This window comes from Danio rerio, chromosome 14, assembly GCF_049306965.1.
Source record: "Danio rerio strain Tuebingen ecotype United States chromosome 14, GRCz12tu, whole genome shotgun sequence".
NCBI lineage: Eukaryota > Metazoa > Chordata > Actinopteri > Cypriniformes > Danionidae > Danio > Danio rerio.
The window spans coordinates 38,696,026-38,720,708 of record NC_133189.1 but is presented as its reverse complement, the minus strand read 5'-3'; the positions used below and the strand labels follow the sequence as shown (position 1 = coordinate 38,720,708).

General features: G+C 39.0%; 2 protein-coding genes across 16 annotated transcripts in view; both read left to right on the top strand.

The window, feature by feature from the left end:
* gria1a (glutamate receptor, ionotropic, AMPA 1a) overlaps positions 1 to 6,797 on the top strand; it is a 381,070-nt gene extending 374,273 nt beyond the window's left edge. For 9 of the 15 annotated variants that reach the window (XM_073921699.1, XM_073921700.1, XM_073921697.1 and 6 more), the window contains one exon: positions 1,980 to 6,797. In XM_073921699.1, coding sequence (XP_073777800.1) covers positions 1,980 to 2,147 — 168 coding nt within the window. In that variant the 3' untranslated portion in view covers positions 2,148 to 6,797. 15 annotated transcript variants of the gene reach the window in all.
* A 1,815-nt stretch (positions 6,798 to 8,612) lies between these two features.
* Positions 8,613 to 24,683, top strand: part of itk (IL2 inducible T cell kinase) — a 90,091-nt gene continuing 74,020 nt past the window's right edge. The window contains exon 1 of the mRNA XM_073921709.1: positions 8,613 to 8,836. The gene's annotated coding sequence lies outside the window, so the exon portion shown is untranslated. The remainder of the gene's footprint in view (positions 8,837 to 24,683) is intronic.

Sequence of the window (24,683 nt, the reverse complement as noted above, 5' to 3'; positions counted from 1 at the left end):
TTCATTCCGCTGTGGATACCCCTGAAAAATAAAGGGACTAAGCCGAAGGAAAATGAATGAATGAAAATTGTAGTATCATCAAGAGCCACAGGTATTGATTTAACATTCCCTTGCTTATTTTGTTGTTTCATTGTGATGGTAACCATTGAATTGCATTATATGAATAACCAAGAAACATGGTTTCATCTAAAAACTTTCTTTATAGTGATAGTTCACCCAAAAAAAAAAAAAAAGAAATAATTTACTCACCCCTGACTTGACAGTTTGAATTTCTGTTTAACACAAAAGAACACATGTTGGGAAGCGGTAACCACTGATTTCCATAATGTTTGTATTTCCAGCTATGGATGTTAATGGTTAAAAGTTTCCAACATTCTTCAAAATATTTTCTTTTGTTTCTGTTAATTTTCAATCATTCATTCTTTTTCCTTCTGCTTGGTCCGTTTAATCAGGGGTCGCCACAGCGGAATGAACCGACAACTTATCCAGCATATGTTTTACACAGTCCTTCCAGCCTTTTAATGCATGTGTTTGGACTGTGGGGGAAACTGGAGCACCCAGAGGAAACCCACGCCAACATCAGGAGAACATGCAAACTCCACACAGAAATACCAACTGACCCGGCCAAGGCTTGAACCAGCGACCTTCTTGCTGTGAGCCGACATTGCTAACCACTGAGCCACAGTGATGCTACTTTCATGTTTAATAGAACAACAGCAAAAAAAGTGAAGGATGAGTAAATGACACTTTAATGTTCCACTCTTTTTTAGAGGAGAACTGTCCTTTCAAGCATAAAATATACCTTCTTTTTACGCATGTTTTATACATTCAAAAGCACAGCCTTAAATAGTTCTATTTGGAAAGAATTCCTTATTTACGATGATTGGGGGGATTCTGTATAGGAGCTAATATGCATAAAATATAATAAATTACAAGCATAGACAAATACAACAGAACAAAGGTACGAATGAAAGAAACAGTGCTTACGTTTTTCTGGGGAATCTACAAAATTATAATGATCAAATGTAAAATAGCATTGTGGGCGGCACTGTGGCTCAGTGGTTAGAACTATCACTTCACAACAAGAAGGTCACTGTTTGGGTCCTGGCTGGGCCAATTGGCATTTGTGTGTGAAGTTTGCATGTACTCCCTGTGTGTTAGTGTGGGTTTGCTTCAAGTGCTTCAGGTTTAACCTTAAAGTTCAAAGACATGCAGTATAGATGATTTGGAAGAAGTAAATTGGCAGTAGTGGATGAGTGTGTGTGTGATTATGAGTGTGTGTGTGGGTGTTTCCCAGTACTGGGTTGCAGCTTGAAAGCCATCCACTGTGTAAAACACATGCCGGAATAGTTGGTGGTTCATTCCGCTGGAGTGATCCCTGATAAACAAGAGACTAAGCTAAAGGAAAATGAATGAATGAAACAACCATAGATCTTTATTACAGATTCATGACACTGAACACATCAGTTTCAGAATCATGCTCTAATTGTTTATGAGATCATAACATAGTTTTGTGCAAATAACTTTAGAAAAATGCAAAACAGAAATCCAATTTCTATTGGAACCTGCTGTCAGTTGAATGCATAGCTTAGTTTTTAGATGTAGGTAGAGCTATTGGTGTAATTTTAAGACAGAACTACGTCTATTACTGAATTGCTTACTGAAATGCATCAACATGAGAAATAGTTTCATTAGTGTTTTGTAAGTTTGCTTTGCTAAAGGCATTGTGTTGCGCCCCCCAAGCCTCCATGTTGATCAATTACAGTCAAGAAACCCAAAATCTGTTGGCAAAGGCCTGCAGATTACCTCCACAAATGCTGTCGAACTAATTACCCAGCCATCACATGACAAAACATTTTATGTGCATACTCCATTAGGCAGACGCTTAAATCATCTTTTACTGTCTGCTACTAAAAATGAGCAACAGTCCTGCGGGTGTGTCCGTATTCCTGTCTAACACTGTTGTGTCTCCATCCCAGCAATCCATCAACGACGCCATGCACTGCTCCACGCTGACCAGGATGAGCGGGAACGGCAACGGTGGGGAGAACGGGCGGATCGTCACACATGACTTCCCCAAAGCTGTGCAGACGCTGCCGTGCATGAGCCACGCGGCCAGCATGGGCCTGGGAGCCTCTGGCATGTGACCATCTTGACGGAGCGGCACGCGTCACATGTAACGCACGGACCTCCCGTTCACCTGCCGTCTGCCCCTCTGTCTGTCTGCCCGCCCGCAACAGACAACCGTACTGCCAAAATGCACTCCAAGACTCTTCTCAGTGAATAGCCACCAATAAAACTCTTTTCTAAAGAAAAAGGAAACGTTCAAAAAAAAAAAGAGAGGGGGAAATGTGCTGCAATAACATGCCTGTGGAACTCTTGGGGGGAGGGACAGTGTTCGTTTATGTCATGAATAAAAAAAAAACACTTAAAAAAAATAAATACCAGAAGTCTCGTGTCCGATTGGACACTCGCGCTGTGCCAATATTATAAAAACATGTTTACTTCTGTCTGAGTGTGCAATATTTTAGTTCATATCAGTGTTCAGCAATGTTGTCTTGATTTTTCTTTACCAAGATTAGCTCTCCTTTTTTAAATGAAATGACAAATACAGCATTTCTGTAAGTTCCTTTCCTTTATACTTACTACAAAATAGAAGTAAAATACCCAGCAAGCATTTTTTATGTCTAATAGATATATAATGTACGTCTAAACATTGTCGTCTTGGCTAAAACAAGGCTAAACTTGGGCTGTCAGTGAAAATCTAGTAGACGTCTAAGAGTATGCCAAAACTGGACTAGTCATCAAATAAACAGAAATGAATGACTACACTTATAAAGTCTGTCTAATTTGATGACTAGTCTAGTTTTGGGCTATTCTTAGTTGTCTTTTAGATTTTCAGACAGCACAAGTTTAGCCTTATTTTAGCCAAGCTGTCTACATTTATTCATTTATTTTCTACTGTTTTCCGGGGCCGGGTTGCGGGGGCAGCAGTCCTGGGAGAGAACCCCAGACTTCCCTCTCCCCAGACACTTCCTCCAGCTCCTCCGGGGGGATCCCGAGGCGTTCCCAGGCCAGCCGAGAGACATAGTCCCTTCAGCATGTCCTGGGTCTTCCCCGAGGCCTCCTCCCAGTGGGACATGCTTGGAACACTTTCCAAGTTAGGCGTCAACGAGGCATATGAAACATGCCCGAGCCATCTCAACTGACTTCTCTTGATGTGAAGGAGCAGCGGCTCTACTTCGAGCTCCTCCCGGGTGACAGAGCTCCTCACCCTATCCATAAGGGTGTGCCCTGCCACCCTGCGAAGGAAACTCATTTTGGCTGCTTGTATCCTAGATCTTGTCCTTTCTGTCATGGCCTACAACTCATGACCATAGGTGAGAGTAGGAATGTAGATTGACTGGTAAATCGAGAGCTTTGCCTTTCTGCTCAGCTCCTTCTTTTCCAAGACGGACCAGTACATCAACCGCATTACTGCTGCCGCTGCACCGATTCGCCTGTCAATCTCATGTTCCATCCTTCCCTTACTTGTGAACAAAAGCTCAAGATATTTGAACTCCTCCACCTGGGGTGAAGGCTTTCCTCAAACCTGGAGATGGCAAACGGTGGAGCACCATGGCCTCAGACTTAGAGGTGCTGATTCTCCTCCCAGCCCCGTCACACTCGGCAGCAAACTGCCCCAGTGCATGCTGAAGATCCATGTTCGATGAAGTCAACAGAACAAAATCGTCTGCGAATAACAGATGAAAACCTGTGGTCCCCGAATCAGACCCCCTCCAGCCCAAGGCTGCGCTTTGAAGTTTTGTTAATAAAAATTATGAAAAGAATTGGTGACAATGGGCAGCCCTGCTGGAGTCCAACATGCACTGGAAACAAGTCTGACCTTTTGCCGGCAATGCAAACCAGACTCCTACTCTGTTCACACAGGGACAAGATAGCCCTTAACAGAGTGCCTCTTACCCCATACTCCCAGAGCACCCTCCACAGAATGCCACAAGGGACAGGGTCGAATGTCTTCTCCAATTCCACAAAACACATGTGGACTGGTCAATTGTACCTCGGCCCGGACGAAAACCGCATTGTTCCTCCTGGATCCTAGGTTCAACCAGGGATTCTACATTTAGATGTCGATTCTTTTTTTAAACAGAAAATTGTTTGCTGGGTAATGAGCAAGATCTTACAAAAGATTCAACGTTGCTTATTTCCTTACTGATGAAACATATCAGCTCATTTAACAGCCTGTCGATAGTGTAAATACTCTGATGTAAATCTGAAAGTGAGCGAGGGATTATGTTTGATTTGTTGTCGATCGGTAGAGCATAGCTGAACTGAACTTGTTGATTATCTTGCTCTGTGATTTCCCCACCTCATGGACTTTGCATAGCTGCTACGCCTGGTTTTAGGCGCCATACCTCATCGGGACCGTGGAGCGAGACGCCACATGTTTTGATTGCCACTTCATTGCGAGCACTTCCTGGTAAAGGAGTTGAGTTTGAGCTCAGCAGTGAGCAAATTGGCTATAATGAACTAGCCTGTCCCCAACACAAACCGCCGGATCTCATTTAAGGAAAGCCTTTGTGATAATGGTGGTGCTGTGACAAAAAACTACGACAAACTAAAAAGCTACCACTGTACGGCCATGTAGAATATTTAAAACTGTCTGCAACATCCTAATGTCAGTCATCTTGTTTATATGGTAAAAAAAAAACTCCATTAAGGCTTTTTTTGACATGCAGGGGGACAGTTCAGTCTGAAGTGAAAATTCTGCCATCATTTACTTGCGTCTCTTTCTATTGAAACATTTCTGTTGTACAAAAAAATGAAAATGAAATGCAGCATTTAATATATTTTGACTTTTGAAATGTAACTTTGTACCCCACAATTTTGATTTATAAACTAGAGATAAAATAAAAGGTTACATCTCAAAATTTACTTTTCAAATTTGTGAATGCGTGTATCTTGCAGTTTTTAACTTATATTATCAAAATTGGAAATTATACATTCTGAATTGTGAGAAATAAAGTTAGAAATTCAAAAACGTCTAAACTGACAATTGTGAAAAATAAATCCATAATCTTAACAAGGATAAAAACCTGAGTTGCTATATACAGGGTGTCCGCATGGTCTTAAATTGTCTTACATTTTAAAAACAATATTTCAGACTATAAAAACTTTTACATTGACTGAAATATTGTGTTGTAAGACTTAAATAATTTTAAACAGGTCTTAATTTTCCATTGTCTATGTAAAGCTACTTAATTGGTACAACCAACAATCTAAAAAAAGAAAAACGTTTAACAAAAGTGACATTTTTTACTCTATTTACCAATTTGGTTTAATTTTTTTTTTCAATAACATTTGTTTACGTGTTCAGAAAATACGTGTTTGAATTTTAATGGGGCAAGTAAAAATATTTTCCACTGGCCATTAGAAAAAAAAAAAACCTTAGGGTTTTTTTCTATAAATCTAAATTTTCATTCTTAATGGTCTTAAAGTCTTTAATTTGTCTTGGTGAAACCTGTAGAAACCCTGTATATAAGTTAATTTCACACAAGGTAATATCTGCAATTCTGATGGAGGAAAGTTAACCAGAAAAAAATATTAAAATAATTGCGAGAAAAACTTGCAATTCGGTGCAAAAAATAAATTCAGGACCTTTTGGGTTTTATGGGTTTATATTTCAAATTCTAATGTTACATATAGAGATCCTGAGAAAAAAGCATTAGAACTGGAAGATATAAACCTCCAATGAACCTATAAACTCCAAATCTGAGGGGGAAAAAAGGTCAAAACTTCTGTCACTTCTAATTTATATATTGGAATACTGAGTTTATATATATATATATATATATATATTCTAATATGTTTTTCATACATTGATTACAAACTTATTTCGGTTCTTCAGAAAATAATATTGTGCTCCACATTGAAAGCTAGACCAACGCTCAGTAAATGATAACAGAATTTTCATTTTGTATTGAATCATCCCTTGCAGTTTTCGTTTAATAAACCTAACAAAGAAAAGGGAGCGAAACAGCCACATGATCCAAAAACAGTAGAAACACAGGCTGTTCTGTCCTGTACACACTCCTCGAGATGATGTTTGTGGAGATATCATTGATCGAGGCCAAGCTGACCTTTCTGAGCTCTTGGCTTCTTCACTGCAGGCGTTCAAAACATGGCTTCCAGCTCAACATAAACAGCTCTACCTGTTCAGCCTTCCCCCCTTCACACTGCCATTGTACCGCCAAATATGACACACTGTGTGGCCATCGAAACGCTTGTATTTCTCTGGCTTTTTCTTTCCATTTCCTTGACATGTTTTATTAGGCACCGAACACTGCGGTCCTTTATGGCCTCATGTGAGAGCAGTATTTTATAAGCAGTAAAAGATTTGTAAAGTTCAAGTGAGACATTTAACATTTATACCGCCGGGAGATTTTGAAGAGTTGACTGAACTAGTGTTTTACACATCGCTGTGAAAAAAAAAACGATGGATATTCTCACTGATGTTGATTTTGATTAGTTAAGAGAGAAATCTGAGAGAAGTCTTTGTGTTTCCGCTATTACAATGTTTATATTCTGTTTTATTTTGGGGGTGTTTTAAATGCAAAAATGTATTGTTCATGCTCACCTACTTCTTGATTCTGCAATCTTGAGCATTTTTATTTGGGATGTTTTATTGTTTTGTTTTTTCTTTTTTATTTCTTTTTTATCACAAAAGAGAGATGTGGTTGAATCAAATTTACTGGAAATTCATTCAATCAATAATGAATAAAATTTTTCTAAACACACTTACAAAGATTTGGGTCATGACTTGCGAAAGTGGGAATCTACTCTGTAAAAATATCTGTAAATTAACAGTTTCTGTTTTTTAAAGCTTTTGATTTGCATTTAAAAAACAATCTTGTATTAACCTTTATTTATATATATATATATATATATATATATATATATATATATATATATATATATATATATATATTTTTTTTTTTTTTTTTTTTTTTTTTTTTTTTTTTAATTACTGCCAGTTCCTTTATTGTGACATTACGGAATAAATTATCTATATATTATTTATTATACATTGCATTACCTGACAAAAGTCTTGTTGATGCCAGTTGTAAGAGCAACAAATAATACATTTACTTCTAGTTGATCAATTGGAAAAGTGGCAGAAGGTAGATTTGTCCAATGAATCATCTGTTGGGCTGCATCCCAATCATCACAAATACTGCAGAAGACCTATTGGAACCTGCATGGAACCAAGATTCTCACAAAATCAGTCAAGTTTGGTGTAGGAAAAATCATGGTTTGGGGTTACATTCAGTATAGGGGCATGCGAGAGATCTGCAGAGTGGATGGCAACATCAACAGCCTGAGGTATCAAGACATTTGTGCTGCCCATTACATTACAAACCACAGGAGAGGAAAAATTATTCTGCAGGATAGCACATACTTTAGCCTCCACATCTAAGTTCCTGAAAGGAAAGAAGGTCAAGGTGCTCCAGGATTGGCCAGCCCAGTCACCAGTCATGAAAATTATTGAGCATGTCTGGGGTAAGATGAAGGAGGAGGCATTAAAGATGAATCCAAAGAATCTTGATAAACTGCGGGAGTCCTGCAAAAATGCTTTTTTTCCAGCCAGATGACTTTATTAATAAGTTTGTTGAGTCATTGCAGAAATGTATGAATGCAGTCGCTCAAGCTTATGGGTGTCATGCACAATATTAACTCTTTTTTTCATGCACCATGACTTTATATTCTATACTGTACATTACATTCTGTAATGTACATTCTGTACATTATTTCTGTTAAGTGACAAGACTTTGTCTAAGCAAACGCAGACCTTACTGTAGTTAAATAATTAAAATGATCATGTTTTATTTTGGTAAAATAAGCGTAATATAGAGGCCTTTGCCTTTCACAAAAGCAACTTCTGATACCAAATGATCAACTAGAAGTCAGGGTATTTTTGTTGTTCGTTAAACCTGGTTAGGCGACAAGACTTTTGTCAGGTAGTGTATATTGTTTCATAAAATGTCAATAAATTTCACTTTGTTAAACTACAGCATTGAATTTTCAACATCAAAATTTGACAGAACAGAAATCAAGATCCCATAATGCAACTTTTAGCCATGAATAAACAAAAATCACCTGTGAACAAAATGCTGAAAAAATTTATTACCTGAAATGTGTCATTTTCATTAGTTATGTCCCTTATTTGTAATAAATACTTGTTAGGAGTGAATTAATTTGTTAAACATTCAAATGAATGTTATTTCATGGAAATAATAAAACAGGGATTATTCATTCATGTCATTCTATTCATGACTTGACAAGTGGCCATCTTTATAACATTTGTATTTAATGTATTTCCAAGCATTTCTCTAGAGCTTGACTTGCTGTTTTAATTACCTACAGGTGCATCCCACACATAATCACTGACGTTTAACCAGCCGCTCATGTTGCCTCCGACCCAATCGTTTTAGGAATTAATTCTTTAATCTCCATCAGTTTAAACTCCCCTGCAGAAACAACGGAAGGAGTTAATTGGGATGCCCCATGGCTCTAATTATGGAGATAATAACAAAATGTGGAACCTAGAAACAGGTGTTTGTTCCTTCATTTTTAGCTTGGTCTGATGCCCTGCGTTGCATTTCAAGTCTCTTCAAGGCAGATATCAAAACAGCTTTACTACAGCGCGTGAAATGCAGCAGTCACAGCTGTAGCCAATATTATTCACAATCATCTCTGTGCTGAAACTTCAGTGATCGTCAATGTCTGTTGCAGTTCCTTCAGGACAAATCCTCAACCTCGAGTGAAGATGCAGAAGGTAATAACGGAAAGTTGTTGTTTTCTTTCTTTATGATTTGCTCTCCAGAGACTTATTTGTGACATTCTGTCAAGATGATTTGTTAGATGTGGTGTAATTCCACACATGATAGGCAGGCCTCTGTTGTGGCTGAATATCTCTTTTTGCATATTAGGTTTATAATCAGTTCTGCTCTATTTCCAAGTAGGACAGTTTAGTCTGAAAGCTGGCACACTGTGCGAAGCGTCAGATGCGGCTTTTTCAACATAGTCCTGTTATTTGCCATGACACTGGAGAGGAAGATTCGTTTGTTCATGAATTATGGGTTTGTCTCTTATTTCTCTGGGGATGTGTGACACTTGTTAGCCTCCTTTGATCTCCCAGAACATCATTCATTTTTAAGCAAAGATCATTTTCAATGTATCTCATCAATACATTTTTGTTTTTACTTATTATTTGTTTTGCTGCTATATTTGTGTCCTGTAAACAAAAATTGTTGCAAACAAAGCCACAGATAGATCAACCACATATTCAAGTAAAACAGTGGTGATGTTACTAAATGAATCAGTGCTTTGAATCCAACCTTGCAGTGAATTTATTAATTTCATAAAGACTTCCTTCCTTCCTTTCCTTCCTGAATGAATCGGTGTATTTGAATAAGTCATTTTAGTGGAGAGTTTTTTTTTTGACGTTTTGCGCCACGCTGTTTAAATAACAAATGCGTTTGCGCTCAAATGTGCACCCATAGGCGTTCTGGTCTAAAAAAGAAGGCCATATTGAGGCACATTGCTGGCGTGTTGCTATTTTTAAAAAACTTAAATAGAAGGTTCAAATAGATCAGATCAAACTTGGTCTATTGTCCAGCGCAGAGCGCGTTAGTTGTGCGCCTCGCTTACACATTGCTTAATACAGACAGGGTGTACAGAAGTACGCAAATATCTTTACAAATGGAAAAATAATTTTAAAAAATAAGGAGATATATATATATATATATATATATATATATATATATATATATATATATATATATATATATATATAAGGATATAGCCTATAGGATAAAAATATGAAGGATTAAAATATTACAAAACATTATTTTCTAGCCTACATAAATATAAAAACCAAACATTCATGCCTTCATCTCGGGGGGTTCTTTTCAATTTATTCATAACAATTTACTTTTGTTGTTGTTGTAGTAGTTATTATTATTATTATTATTATTATTATTATTAGCAGTATCATTTATTATATGTATATTTGTTTTATTAAAAACAAGCTTTGATTTACCCACTTGTCAGGTTTTAGACCATATGGAGCATAGCATGTGTATTTGGATACAACTCAGTTTTTTGACCACACTTTATTATTATTGTTCATTTATTCGTTTGCTGGAAATTAGAACTGAACTTTGAAATAGTTTTGAAACAAATATTTGCGCTTAACAAACGAAATTAATTAATTATAGGCTAATAGATGTCTGTGCTTAAAAGGTTTCCCTATCCACGAGAGCGAAAGTGAAAGTAGATAATGAGAAGGCCTTATCTCTCGCGCTGCAGATGCTCTGTTTAACTGTTTTCTTGCTAGTGAAACGCTTAGTTTTTCCACTTACAAAGTCCGTCATGTAAATAGCAAATGCGCTATGGCACAACACAACTGACTCTTAAAGAGAATGGGAGATGAGACTCTGATTTGTTTATTCTCAAAACGCATCATAACTCATTTAAAAAAACAAGCTCAACACTTTTAGACCATGCGCCCAATGCAAAGTGGATTTTTCTGTCATTAAATTAGCAAAAGTGGATTCCGACACGCCCTAATTGCTTTTGCGCTCTGCGCTTTGCACATGGCGCATGGATCGTCAAAATAAAGCCCTATGTTTCCTGGTAGCCTGAGCTGTTTGATTGCTCACACTGTGACTATAGCATTGTAATGTGTGTGATTGTGTGGGCCTGAACAGCATACATAATGAAGACACGGTGTGGGTGTGAGAGACGGCATGAGAGGATCCATGACACCTGCCACTGTGCCTCAATCCCACGCTCTTTTTCTTTTCCTTTCTTTGCTCTTCTCTCATACTCTCCTCCCTGTGTTTTGTATTATTTCCTATCAATCTATCCTTTTTGGCTGAACAATCGTGTCGTAGCCCACTCAGTCACAGCTGCTTTTATCCGAGCATCCGCATCCAGATTTCCAATAAAATACAGACATAAACATTCATGGAAATGTGACTCGCAGTGATGTGCTATGAAAAATACAAGCAAAGGATATCTTAAGTGACATGCAGTGCTCAGCCTGAGCTTGCAGGCTCTGAGATTGATATTAATCATGAATTGTAAGGGGGCAGAATATTTGATCCGAGGCTGATCTGACACTACAGTCCCATCACAGAGAGACAGAATGGCTCAGGGTACAAGGTGGATGAATGAATGTGGTTCATAGAAGTTTACATACATGAAGCATGACTGAAATTCATCCCATTTTAGATCACGCTACTCCATGCTCTTTAAACTGATTAAAGCATTCAAGTTGTTTTATCTAAAGTAAAAGTAAAGGTCTAAGCTTTATGTGAGGAAATACACTAAAATTAAATTTCCATGAAAAACAGGACAATCAGAACAAAACACCAATATGGTATCACTCATGGGATCATTAATCTGCACACCTCCAGTAACGTTTGATTGGTCACAATGCTTTATAGTGAGAGAACAAGAATAATTTCTCCCCTCGTTTTATAAGTGTAACACAGCTTATTATATTTCCAGTGAATCTCTTATTATTAAAATGACACAGGCTTAAGAGAGAAGAAAGGAGCAGTTCAGAAACTGGCCACAGAGCATTGTCAAATGATAAATTCTGCAGATTATATTTATTCAGTTCCAGCCTAAAGATGCATTTAAGGTCCATTTTAACTGTATCTTTTTGTGAGTTTAACATGTACAATGTGAATTTATTTGGTTTTATTTTTTTATTTTAATTTTATTTTTGCACTTTTATGTAAGCCACATAACTTATAATGTTTGATGTATAATGTATAAATAATATAACTTAAACATGCTGCCTTCTATGGCACATCTACAAAAGATTTACATGCAACCTTGATAAAAGTATGTTACTTTACTTGTAAAATACATTTCAATGGCAATATTTCTCTGTATTTACTGAAATTGTGTATTGTTTTTTGTAAAATGCTGTTTTTTTTTTTTTTTTCAAAAAATATCTGACCACATTTCTTCCAAATTTTAAGTACAAATATTGTTTAGAATATTAATACAAATATAATTTAGAACCCTCCTCCCCAAAAAATTCTTTACTCTTAGGAAATCAAAATTCTGATACTGAGTAGTCTTTCTAAAAATATAAACCTTTTTGGTTTTAATGCAAAATAGAAGTTCTAAATGATATTTTTGCAGAATAAGACAAATAGAATTGTACTCTAACTAGGGCTGCATGATATTAGAAAAATCTGACGTTTTGTCTGCAGTAAATATAGTTTATATATATATATATATATATATATATATATATATATATATATATATATATATATATATGTAAATATAGTTTATATATATATATATATATATATATATATATATATATATATATATATATATATATATATTAGGGATGCAACAGTACAGTTAGCCCACGGTTCAATACATACCTCGGTTTTTTTTAACACGGTGTTTAGTTCTCATGGTTTGACGCATGTGTTTTTTTTTTTTTTTTTCTCTCTCTATAGGCAATAGGAACTAAGAGGTTGAGGAGAAAAAGATAAAAACAATTTATTGCAATACTTATTTTGTTTTACTTAAAAGCCAAAAAAAAGTTCCTAGTGTATTGTATAAAAAAAATGAGCACTGAAATCTCACAGCTGCTGATAACCCATGTACAAACTGGGGAACACAAAATCCTACACTTTGAAAATAAACATACATGTGAAGGTAATAAAGATAAATTGGCCATTTCAAATAAACTTATTTGTACTCAAGTAAAAATAAATTAACCATCTTAATTATCTCTGTGCTGAAAAAATGCGAGACTGTCTGTAAAGCAGATCGAGTGCTTTTATAAAATGACAAAAGCCCACATCTCCAATCACCAAAAACGGCTGCAAATCTTTAGCAATAAACACCCGCACTGCATTTGTTATTTTTATGTGTCTCTCAGAACCAGTTGGGTATGTTTACTTGAAAGATTCAGCGAGGGATTCTTGCTATTTGGAGGACTTTATTACCTTCTCTGCTATCCTGCATTCAGACAGTGATATTGCTGGGTGTAAAACGTGTAAAACAATGCTTGCACCGTTATTTTTCGTGTGGTTTATTCATAAACTAATTTCGAGAGGATCACGTGCTTATAATCAACACGGCTGGCTCCTTGTTAGCTCCGTAATCAGCCCTATTAGATGATTACGGAAGCATTATAAATAACCTGAGTTTTCCACTCCAGTTATCTTCGTCTTGAAGCTCGCTTCCCGCTACAAAACGCTCCAGCATCGCACCATTTAACCTATCGATACGGAAGAACAAACAACAACAACAACAACAACAACAACAACAAACAACAACTCCAGCCAGAGCTCCACTCTCCCTGAGAATTCAGCCGCAGCCTTGCCAAAATCGAGCCTGAATTCCCGCAAAAACGCCGGTGCTGCCCACCAGCTCTTCCATCTCCACTTCAAACTGCCTCACGCAAACGCAGTCCACAACTCCACCTAAACTCTCTAGGCGTCGACGATCCAAAACATCGCAAAAGCCTAACTCACTGCTTCCTAGCGGTGCACCCTCGGTAACGTATAGTACGCTTTTAAGGGGAAGCATCGCGGAAACAACTAATCTCCATCAAAGACTAAACCTATTTACAAATCTTTTAAAAACAAGACTTGCGTGATTAGAAGATTCATAAGAACTCACCCTCAAGCCCGTCCACAAATCCATAAGTAAATCACTGCAAAGATCACGACATTAATCCACGACATATTGATACGTCGATGGACCGCGCTGTTATCATCCAAACTAGTAGCTGGTGTGCCGCAGTGTCTTCACACAACACTGGTAAACAAACTTAGCCTCCGATCTTGATTGACGCCCCATCGAGCCAATAGCGAAGGAGCAGTGCCCTCATCCAATGCGCTTTTAAAACTCGATATGGTTCCGCCCTCTCAACAATTCATGAATGAACCCAGCCATAAAAGACTCGTGAATGACCTGAAACAGACATGCTTGCAAATTAAGTTAAGATTAAGAATTTTAGAAGTTAAGATTCCTAACATGTATTTAAACAAATTAAGTAAAGCCATAACTAACATTCAATTCATAAAGTTTCAACTAAGTAATGAATTAAGCGTTTGATGTTGGGATTTGATATAATAAACAAATAAATTGACAAATAATAATAATAAATGAATGAATTAATAAATAATAATAATAAATAAATAAAATAAAATTTAAAAAAAAAAAAAAAAAAACCTCTGCCAGATCTGATAGCATTTAACTTCTGTAAAGACTACTACCCAACCAGTGAGAATTTAACACAAAGTCCAATCGTAATACGTCAATGACCCATACTTGCATATACAGTGCCATATGTAACTTATAATGGCACGCCGGCTGGAGGTGAAAATGGTAAAGAAACTAACTTTCGCTTGACTGCATGAATAGGACATTTAAATAAATCTTCAAGAAGAATTTCTAGGACCACCAGACAAGCTACACCCCATATCCCCAGCTCTGCATCCACCTGCTATCCTGTGGGGGAACAAATGCCCACCTCGATCATCCTCGCAGACTGCGACAACGAAGCTCACAATTGTCCATGCTCTTAAGATGCCTTGCATTAGTTATCAGCTAAAACAATTTTGTCATGTTTGTTATACATGTATCATGTTGTAAATTAAATTTCTGATTTTTTCTTGTTTCTCATTCCAGACATTAGGACAGCCGGCCCAGAAGCTGACCTTCATCCAACCTATTACACTCCACATCCATTCCAAATGGAATCACAATCTACACAAGGATGCATTTCCAATCATACAGCCCACATCCATAATGCTTATTCACACTAGTCTTCGGGTTTTGAGATTCTCTGAATTACCATCAGTTGCAATCCCACAATCCACCTCACCATATCTGATCTGACTGGAGGAACACTATCTCTCTCCATTAAGCAAGCAAACCGATTATTTCGGCAAAGCATGTCCTATATACATTTTCCACATCCCTTCCCCCACTCACACAATTCAAATGTTTTAAGTGTAAGCACAACTTAAACTATCCCATACACCCATACATTTTCACTCACCACAGTTCCAACTTATTTAGGGGTTGCCTAAATTTTTCTATTACTGCAGCAGGGATGCTCTAAGCAAGCTCTATACACTTACAAGTCCAATAACACTCGTCACACTGCCCTGCACTAATACAGCAGTAAATGCTTCTGCAGGAGCACACATTGTCTCCATACTGATCCTCTGCAGCAGCAGAACCGCTCCACTGTGCCATACTCACCCATTGCACCTGTAGCTAAGCCCTTATTCACTTCCTCTCTACATATCACTACTAACAGTATTTAATATTCTTGCGAGAGCATTCAAAACTCTCCAATACCGATCACTACTGCACCTATCCAATAGCAGTAGCGCTTCGCTGAGCTACACTCACCATAGCATCACAACAACCGCAGTGACTCTCTACCTGAGCCCCTACTTACTTTCATCTCCACACATCCCTTCTGATATTTAATATTTTTGTGGGAGCACCTATAATGCTCCAATACTGACTACCATCGTACCTGCAACAGCAGAGATGCTCAGCCAAGCCTTATTCTCCCATTGCACCACTGTCACAGCGCAGCTCCTTTCCTTCCCACTCCCCAACACTGCACAGCAGTTATACATTTTCGGGAAAGTGTACCCGCCTCCCGACATTGACTTCCACCTCTGCAACAGCAGAGAAGCTGCAGAGCTTCTTTTCCCCCCCGCTTCACCATCGCAGCAGTGACGCTCTGCCTGAGTCCACATACACTTCCATTCAACATACCACTATTGACACTTCACAACAGTTTAAACGCCTCCATAAAAGCGTTTACTCGTTATTATCGTCTAGCTCAATTACACGTAACAGCCTCAGCGTGATGCATGTATACATTTGGAGAGGATATCAATTCATCCTCACAGCTCGCACTCACGACATCCACTATCTTGAATACAAGGACAGAAATTTAATTCTGCCTGTTCCCCAACCCCCCCCCCCCCCCCCCCCCCCCCACCCCACCCCCTCTTTCAGCGCTCCCAGTTCAGCAAATAATCTCCCCCTATCTCTCCTCCAAGAGTGCCTGAACCCCGACCCCAACAGGAGCAAAACTTTTTTCCCCAAGGCTACCAGTATAAAATCTTTTCAGTCTTCACTTCCTTCCTGCGTCGAGTTTCTCCGCACCTCCTTCTTCTCCTTTCTAGCGTTGAGTTCCTCCGCACCTCCTTTCCTTCCTTCAAGCGTCGAATGCTTCCGCTCTTTCCTCCATCCCCTCCCACTCTCCCCCCACCACCTCAACATCTTTTACTCCCTACCCCCTTTCCAGCGTCGAGTTTCTCCGCTACTTTTCTCTTTTCAGCGTCGAGTTGCTCCGCTACTATCTCTTCCTTCTAGCGTTGTTCTTCCGCTACTCTCATCTCTTCAGCCTAAGTATCACCATTCAAGGCCTGACTCCCCTGGAGTCAATCAATTACCCCAAACTCCCCCCCCCCCCCCCCCTCCACAATCGACAAATTTCTTGTTTTCTAGCGTTGAGTTCCTCCGCATCTCCTATTCTATGTTCTAAAGCGTTGAGTTCCTCCGCACCTCCTTTCCTTCCTTCAAGCGTCGAATGCTTCCGCTCTTTCCTCCATCCCCTCCCACTCTCCCCCCACCTCCTCAATATCTTTTACTCCCTACCCCCTTTCCAGCGTCGAGTTTCTCCGCTTCTTTTCTTTTTCAGCGTCGAGTTGCTCCGCTACTATCACTTCCTTCTAGCGTTGAGTATTCCGCTACTCTTACCTTTCCAGTCTAAGCTTAGACTCCCCCGGAGTCCTGCCCAGCCCACCTCCTATAGGAGTCTCCACCACCCCCTCCCCATTTAGACTCCTGTAGGAGCCTAATCTTTCAGCTCTAACTCCCACAGAGTTACCCCAAGAGCTAAGACTCCCACGGAGTCCCCCCTCCCCTCTCTCTCTCGCCCCGGCCAAATACGCATCTTTCCTACCTTCTAGCGTTGAGTTCCTCCGCATCTCCTGTCCTATATTCCCTAGCGTTGAGTTCCTCCGCATCTCTTTCTCTTCCTTCCAGCGTCGAATGCTTCCGCTCTTTCCTCTCCCCCCTCTTACAACTTCTCTCCTCTCCCCACCCTTAACTCCCAATCCCCCTTTTCAGCGTTGAGTTTCTCCGCTACTTTCTTTCTTCAGCGTTGAGTTTCTCCGCTACTTTACTATTTTCAGCATTGAGTTCCTCCGCTACTCTTTCTATATTTCAAAAACATCACTCACCAATCTGACTCCCCCGGAGTCCTGCTCAGCCCACCACCTACAGGAGTCTCCACCTCTCCCTCCCTTCCCAGACTCCTGTAGTAGTCCAATCCTACAGCTCTAACTCCCACGGAGTTGACCCAGAGCTCTGATTCCCATAGGTTTCTTTTCTTTACCTTTCCAGCGTCGAGTTCCGCCGCATCTCATGCTCTCTTCCCAGCGTTGAGTTCCTCCGCATCCTCTTTACTTCCTTCCAGCGTCGAATGCTTCCGCTCTTCTCTCCACCCCCTCTACAACCCCTCTCCCCTACCCACTACATTCCCCTTTCCCAGCGTTGAGTTCCTCCGCTACTTTTCTTCTTTCAGCGTCGAGTTACTCCGCTACTTTCCTATTTCTAGCACCAAATCCCTCTGCTACTCTCCTTTCTTCCGTTAGGCTCCCCAACCCTGCCTCCCCGAACTCAACTCCAACAGAGTCCCCAGCCTCTCCTAAGAATCAGTTTCAACTTTTCTCCTGCAGTAACCTATCTCACTTCAATTTACATTCAGCAGCCGGATATGGCACTGACCTCTCGCCTTTTGGGGGGCACTTCAATACGCGGCTGCTGTCCCGAGATGAAAACCTTTGCCTTTTGGGGAGTTCTCGAGACCTACCTGACCTCGAATTCCCCTCTCGCCCTTCTAACGGGAGGGAGCCCCGGGCTCGAGGATATTACGAGCTCAGGGCTCTCTCCCGGGACAGCATGCCAAATACGCTTTGATTATCAGCTAAGTGTGAACTCTTGAAGTGTGGTTTATTCATAAACTAATTTCGAGAGGATCACGTGCTTATAATCAACACGGCTGGCTCCTTGTTAGCTCCGTAATCAGCCCTATTAGATGATTACGGAAGCATTATAAATAACCTGAGTTTTCCACTCCAGTTATCTTCGTCTTGAAGCTCCCCCCCCTTCCACCCCTACATCCTCCCACTTTTTCTGATCGGGCGACACGGTGGCCCAGTGGCTAGCACTGTTGCCTCACAGCAAGAACACCGCTAGTCCAACCCATCGGGCTGGTTGGTGTTTCTGTGTGGAGTTTGCATGTTCTCCCCGTGTTCGCGTGGGTTTTCCCCGGGTTCCCCGGTTTCCTCCCACCGTCCAAAAACATAAACCATAGCAATCGACTAAAACAAATTATCACCCAATACAACCTGAGTTTACACTTCTCACGGTGACAAGCAGGGGAGTTCTCGAGACCTACCTGACCTCGAATTCCCCTCTCGCCCTTCTAACGGGAGGGAGCCCCGGGCTCGAGGATATTACGAGCTCAGGGCTCTCTCCCGGGACAGCATGCCAAATACGCTTTGATTATCAGCTAAGTGTGAGCTCTTGAACTTCACCGTTTTTTCTTTTATTGTCATTATACTTGCTGGCAAAACCGAAATGTCCTCACACCATAGATTTGAAAGACGCCGGCGCTTTCTTGTACTGTTCCTCACTTCGCTGGCGCTTCCTTGTACTGTTGCCTCAACCTCACTTCATCGCCACTCGCAATATTAAAGTGTGGAATGATGGTCTATATATATATATATATATATATATATATATATATATATATATATATATATATATATATATATATATATATATATATATATTATTATTATTATTATTCATTTACATTGACTGGAATGATTCTGTTGGGAAGTAAATCCTTCATAAATGTAAATAAAATAAATAAATAAAAACTGTTAAAAGCAAATTTATGTGTCCAGAACTGTTTCTCCTGATCAACTAATAATAAGTCAACATTGCAGGTTGTACATCATGACTATTTCGGATGTGCACATTGCGATATCGATGATGAAATAACAAAAAATGCAGTAGTCTGATTAAGTAGTTTCTTTTTTTTCCAGAGTTGTATTTTTGTAAAGTTGTAAAACAGTATTTTAATGACTTGTATGATTTAAGCTGCAGTCACACTAGAGTTCGAGCTTGTGAAATTCTGTCATACGGCGCTGTGAAAAGGGGTGGGATTAAACAAGATGATTAGACATTTTAAAAAAGCGAAAAAGTAATTGCTCCATATTTTACATTTTTATACATAGTGGTCATGTTTTGATCCTGGATTGGTCTCGCACAGACAAGTGATGTGATTTTGCAGGTCGGAGTTCACCAAGCTTGAACTTTCCAATGCATCGATCTGCGAAACCTGATGCATGACTAATTTTTGTTCTGATTTTTAGGTTTGGCTAGAATTGTCCATATAATAGTGGGAGCGCTGTGTGATCCACCAATAAGAATGAAAAAATGAGAAAAAACAGCTCTGTACTGTATTTGTGCATTGGCTCATCGTAATCTCCCACTGTTCTGCGGTCTGTGCAAAGAGCAGAGGCCTGTTAATCACAGACTCATCAGTGCAGTGACAGAGACAGATCCCCTGCACCGCCAGCAGTCACACTAATGCTCCCATGATTTCACTTCTGTCCTACAAAGCCACCCTTCACTGATTCATCCCTGCACCGCCTTTGATATCCTCTTTGAGAAGGAAATCACTAAACGGTATGCAGGGAATCAAAAGTTATAATGAAAGCGCACCTCTTTGTCTACCGTATCCAGTTTTGTGTGCAGAAAGTTGCCGGGTAAGATGGATGGTGAAGTTAAATGAGCAAAACTGAGAGCCGAGAGATGTATGGAAGCACACATGAAGCGAGACGGGATGACGGATGAACGGATTACGGAGTCACACCGGAGCCTTGCTTGTCATTGTTGAGAGGCGAGCAGGAACAGTGAAGCAGGACAGTCCCGACTGACCTCCAGTCTGTTATGAGCCCGACTGGGGACATCACAAGACAACAACTCCTGGAAATGCCTCCTGCTTGAGGGCGGTTGTGATTATTTTGATTGTCACTGCAAAAGTTTCTTCGAGGCACTTCTGCTGAGGTACAAACATAAAGGGATGGTTATCCCAAAAATGCAAAAAAAATCGAAAGCAAGGTCATTTTTTTTTTTTTTTGTACAAGACCCACATCTTTGTCTAAATAACCAAAGAACAGAATCCATGCTCCTTTTTTCCCCTATTTAGTCTGTTACTCCAGAGGGGAATTGCACACAATCCAGGATATAGGAACAGAAAAAGCATGGCTTGACTTTAATTTAATTTGTGTATCCTGGTAGTCCTGACACTATATAACTTCAGCTTGACTTTGTTTAAAGGGCACCTATTTTACCTCTTTTGCAAGATGAAAGATAAGCTTTTTGTGTCTCCAGAATGTGTCTGCAAAGTTTCCGCTCAAAATACCCATCTGATCATTTTATTATATAATGTAGAATTTGCCCATTGTGTTGTCTAATCACAATGTAGCTGTTTTTGTAGTCTGTGGCTTTTAATGCAAATGAGCTTCTTCTCCCCTGCTCCGGCATGTGTGTCTGCTTCTCATGCGTTACGTCAGATAAACAGCCGTCAGTGATAGAAACAGACACTGATGAAGCTGAAATAAGACTACAAGTCAAAAATACCAAGTAAGTTTATTTGATGTATTTGCAGTGGAGTCTTTTCAAGCCTTTATGAAATGAGTCTCACACAAATGCCGTTTGCAGTACAACACACACACATTGGCATTTACTGACACCATGCAGTCATGGTGATTTTTATCAGTTAAGAATTGCGTAGCAATTTTACTGTCCTTATTACAAACATGCTCTGTTTTAAAATCAATTTAAACTTAAAATGAATTATTGCGGTGTAGCTCATGACAGAATTGTAACATCTTTTAATACCAGTTTCTTTGATCTGTGGACATGTGTATACATGTTACTGGAGACATGGCACCTGTCAATCAATTCGGTGGATATCCACACTCCTACGTCACGTTGCAATGGGCCTCAAAATCACTGGTATTTGGATCCTACTTTAACGTCAGGAAATTTAACAAAGAGTAACAGAGAATTGTTGGGTTTATATCACACCAATATGACAGTGGACACACTATACATCACACATACATACAGTTCTGTCTAAACGGATTACAAAAGTAGATTTTTATCATAGGTGCCCTTTAAAGTCCACACTATACACAACTTCCTAACTTTTTTTTTATTTTGATCATAATGCAACGATGCGCACCATTAGTAAAGCTGCTTTTGAAACAATAAATGTAAAAAGCACTACACAAACTTGAACTTAATTGGTCATTTGCGTAGTACATCCAGGATGAGATTGTGGCACTATTTAAAGCCAGGTGTAAATAACTGGCAAAATTGTACATTCACAACATTCTTAAACAGACCATGGACTGATTGCAGAATCAGTTATGTAAATATGAATAAAACCTGTTGAGTCAATTTGGGGTGCGACCCATTGGCTCAGTTGTTAGCATTGTCGCTTCATAGCAAGAAAGTTGCTGTTCGAGTCTCAGCTGGGTTATTTGGCATTTTTGTGTGGAGTTAGCATTTTCTCCCCATGCTTGTGGGTCTCCTCTGGGTGTTTTGGTTTTCCTCACAGTCTAATCGCAATAATAAACAAATATAAGAATAAAGAAATCTCCATAGAAAGATAATTTAACCCGAGTCACAGCTAAATTTAGCCAGGATAGCTTGAAAATCCCATTTTAATCCCTTATCTGACATTTGTGCAATACCTCTTTGGATGTTTGTCATAATGTAGTTAACATTTTTCAGAAAACCTGTGTGTGTATATATAACTTGTATATAATGTTTTCAATTAGTATCACCTTTAACACACAAAGGCCTTTATTACTTTTTTGTGTTGCATCTATCATTTGCCTTCAGAGGCCTGTTTCAGTAAGGTTTAACCAACTCTGAGTTTTAAACTTGAACTCTGAGTTGATTTACTTGATTTTACTATGTTTTCTGTTTCAGAATAGCTGATCTGGGTTGGGTCAATCAACTTTGAGTAGTCTACCTCCGAGTTAAGCGTGCACACCGCGACTTTGAAAAGGCATAGTCAATGGAGCGCAGATATTATGAGTGACTATGACAACATCTTAATAAAAAGAGATCACCATTTCTTTCTTCAGCTGAACTTGATGTGCTCATGCAAAGTTATAGCAAATATGAACATATATTTAAAAAAGCAACACCACTGCATCAGTGAGAGACAGTTAGAGTGGGAGTTAGTGCGAAATTCTACATTTAAAGTATTTAAATATTTAAGTATATTATAGTAAGTATGGTGTGACATTTTTATAAAGAGAATTTTTACACACGTTCACACTTTTATACACATTGATCAGTTTTAATAGACTTAAAATTGATTTTATTGATCAAGTGATAGAGGTTGATAAGACATTTAGAATGGAAGCAGAACTAAACAATAGTTTTTAGAAGAAGAAAAAATAACGCCATTAATCTAGTTACAGAACATGTCCCTGTTGAAGGTCAGTGAATTTAAGGTAATTATTTATTAAAAATGGAAAAGCCATTCTCGTATGTGACTTTGTTCTTTGTGTGACTGAAATGTAGGCAATAGCTATTTTTCCACCCAAATATGTTAATTAGGGGGTCAAGCGCGAAGCGCTGAAACCCTATTGTTTTTGTTAAGATTTTTATTATTATTATTATTATTATTATTATTCTGCCGAAGTCACTATTGCCCAGACCAAACCGTAAGGCCGAGAGAGCTGAAACTTGGCCAGATGGTAGTACTCCGGTACACTACGTTCTGGCCAAAGATCAACCAAATCAGTCCATAGGTGGCGCTATGGCGCCAAAAAAACACTTTTTGGACATTTTTGGCCGTTATTCGTTCACCGTTTGTCGTAGACTCAAAAACTTTACATTTTTTGAATCCTTGGGTTAACCTGAACAAAAGTGTATAGCAGAAATTTTTGCTCTACGACGCACCGTTTTCCCGCTACATCGCGATTTATCCGAAACCTACTTTTGCGAACTAGTCCTAGGTTTTTCACTCAATCTAAACCAAACCAGCTCTCAAATGTTCTCTGGACACTGAATATCAATAATTATCAAAAAAAAGTTGACATTTTTATTCTCACTCGAAACAGTACACAACAATGTTCGATGCTAATTGAAGCTAAATGCTAATTGGAGCTATAACTTTTGAACGGAATGAGATATCATCACCAAACTTGGTACACACATGCATAAGCTCAATTTGATGTGACAGTGCAAAAACAACGGACTTTGGCCACATGGTGGCGCTATAAAGCTTAAAAACCATAAAATGACCCTAACCTTACAACCATTAGTCCGATCAGCTTGAAATTTGGCATGCAGTGTCTTTGACCAGTTTGCCATGACATATTATAAGGACAATGACACATCTCAAAAAACATGGCCGCCATTAGCCAATTAAAATTGTGCAGCCATTTAGCAAGGTTAACGATGAGCGATCGGAACGAAACTCACTGGGTATGTTCGACTTATGGACCTAGAGGACTGTAAGAATTTTGAAAGAAATCGGCCACTAGGGGGCGATTTTACGCAATTTTAAGGTGTAATGGGTTGTGTATCACACAACCTTTTGCAAAACCACACAAAATACATATCATATGATAGGCCTGCTCATACCAAACAGTTTGACACTCAAACCACTGCTGTCACTCACACCGTTCATTAAATATGCATCAATATAGGAAAAACCTACTTTTGCGAACTAGTCCCTGGTTTTTAGTTCAATCGCGACGAAACCAGTGTTGTTGGAATCTCTGGACTGTGTAGATCAATAATTATCAAAAAAAAGTTGAACTTTTCACTTTGGCTAGCTGTAACAGGCTCATTTACAAAAGGGGCGTGTCCACATGAACCTACATGCCTGTAAACCAATAAGGAAAACTCAAAACACCACAGAAATTGGTAAGCATATGTAGCATATCAACGAGATGAAACTTGCAAAATTTTGTGAAGATCAAACCATAGGTGGCGCTATAATAGCAAAAATAGTCTTAAAAACATGCTAAATGGCTTACAAATGCACTAAATGTGCTTCATTTACACACTATTTCACAAAAAACACTTAATCTACATATCATACGATAGGTCTGCTCATACTGAACAGTTTGACACTAAAACCACTGCTGTTACTCCCACTGTTCATTAAAAAACCATCAATACAAACAAAACCTACTTTTGCGAACTAGTCCCTGGTTTTTAGTTCAATCGCGACGAAACCAGTGTTGTTAGAATTTCTGGACTATCTAGATCAATAATTATCAAAAAAAAGTGGAACTTTTCACTTTGGCTAGCTGTAACAGGCTCATTTACAAAAGGGGCGTGTCTACACGAACCTACATGCCTGTAAACCAATAAGGAAGAGGCAAAACATCACAAAAATTGGTGAGCACATGTCGCATATCAATGCGAATAAACATGCAAAATTTTGTGGAGATCGGGCAATAGGTGGCGCTATA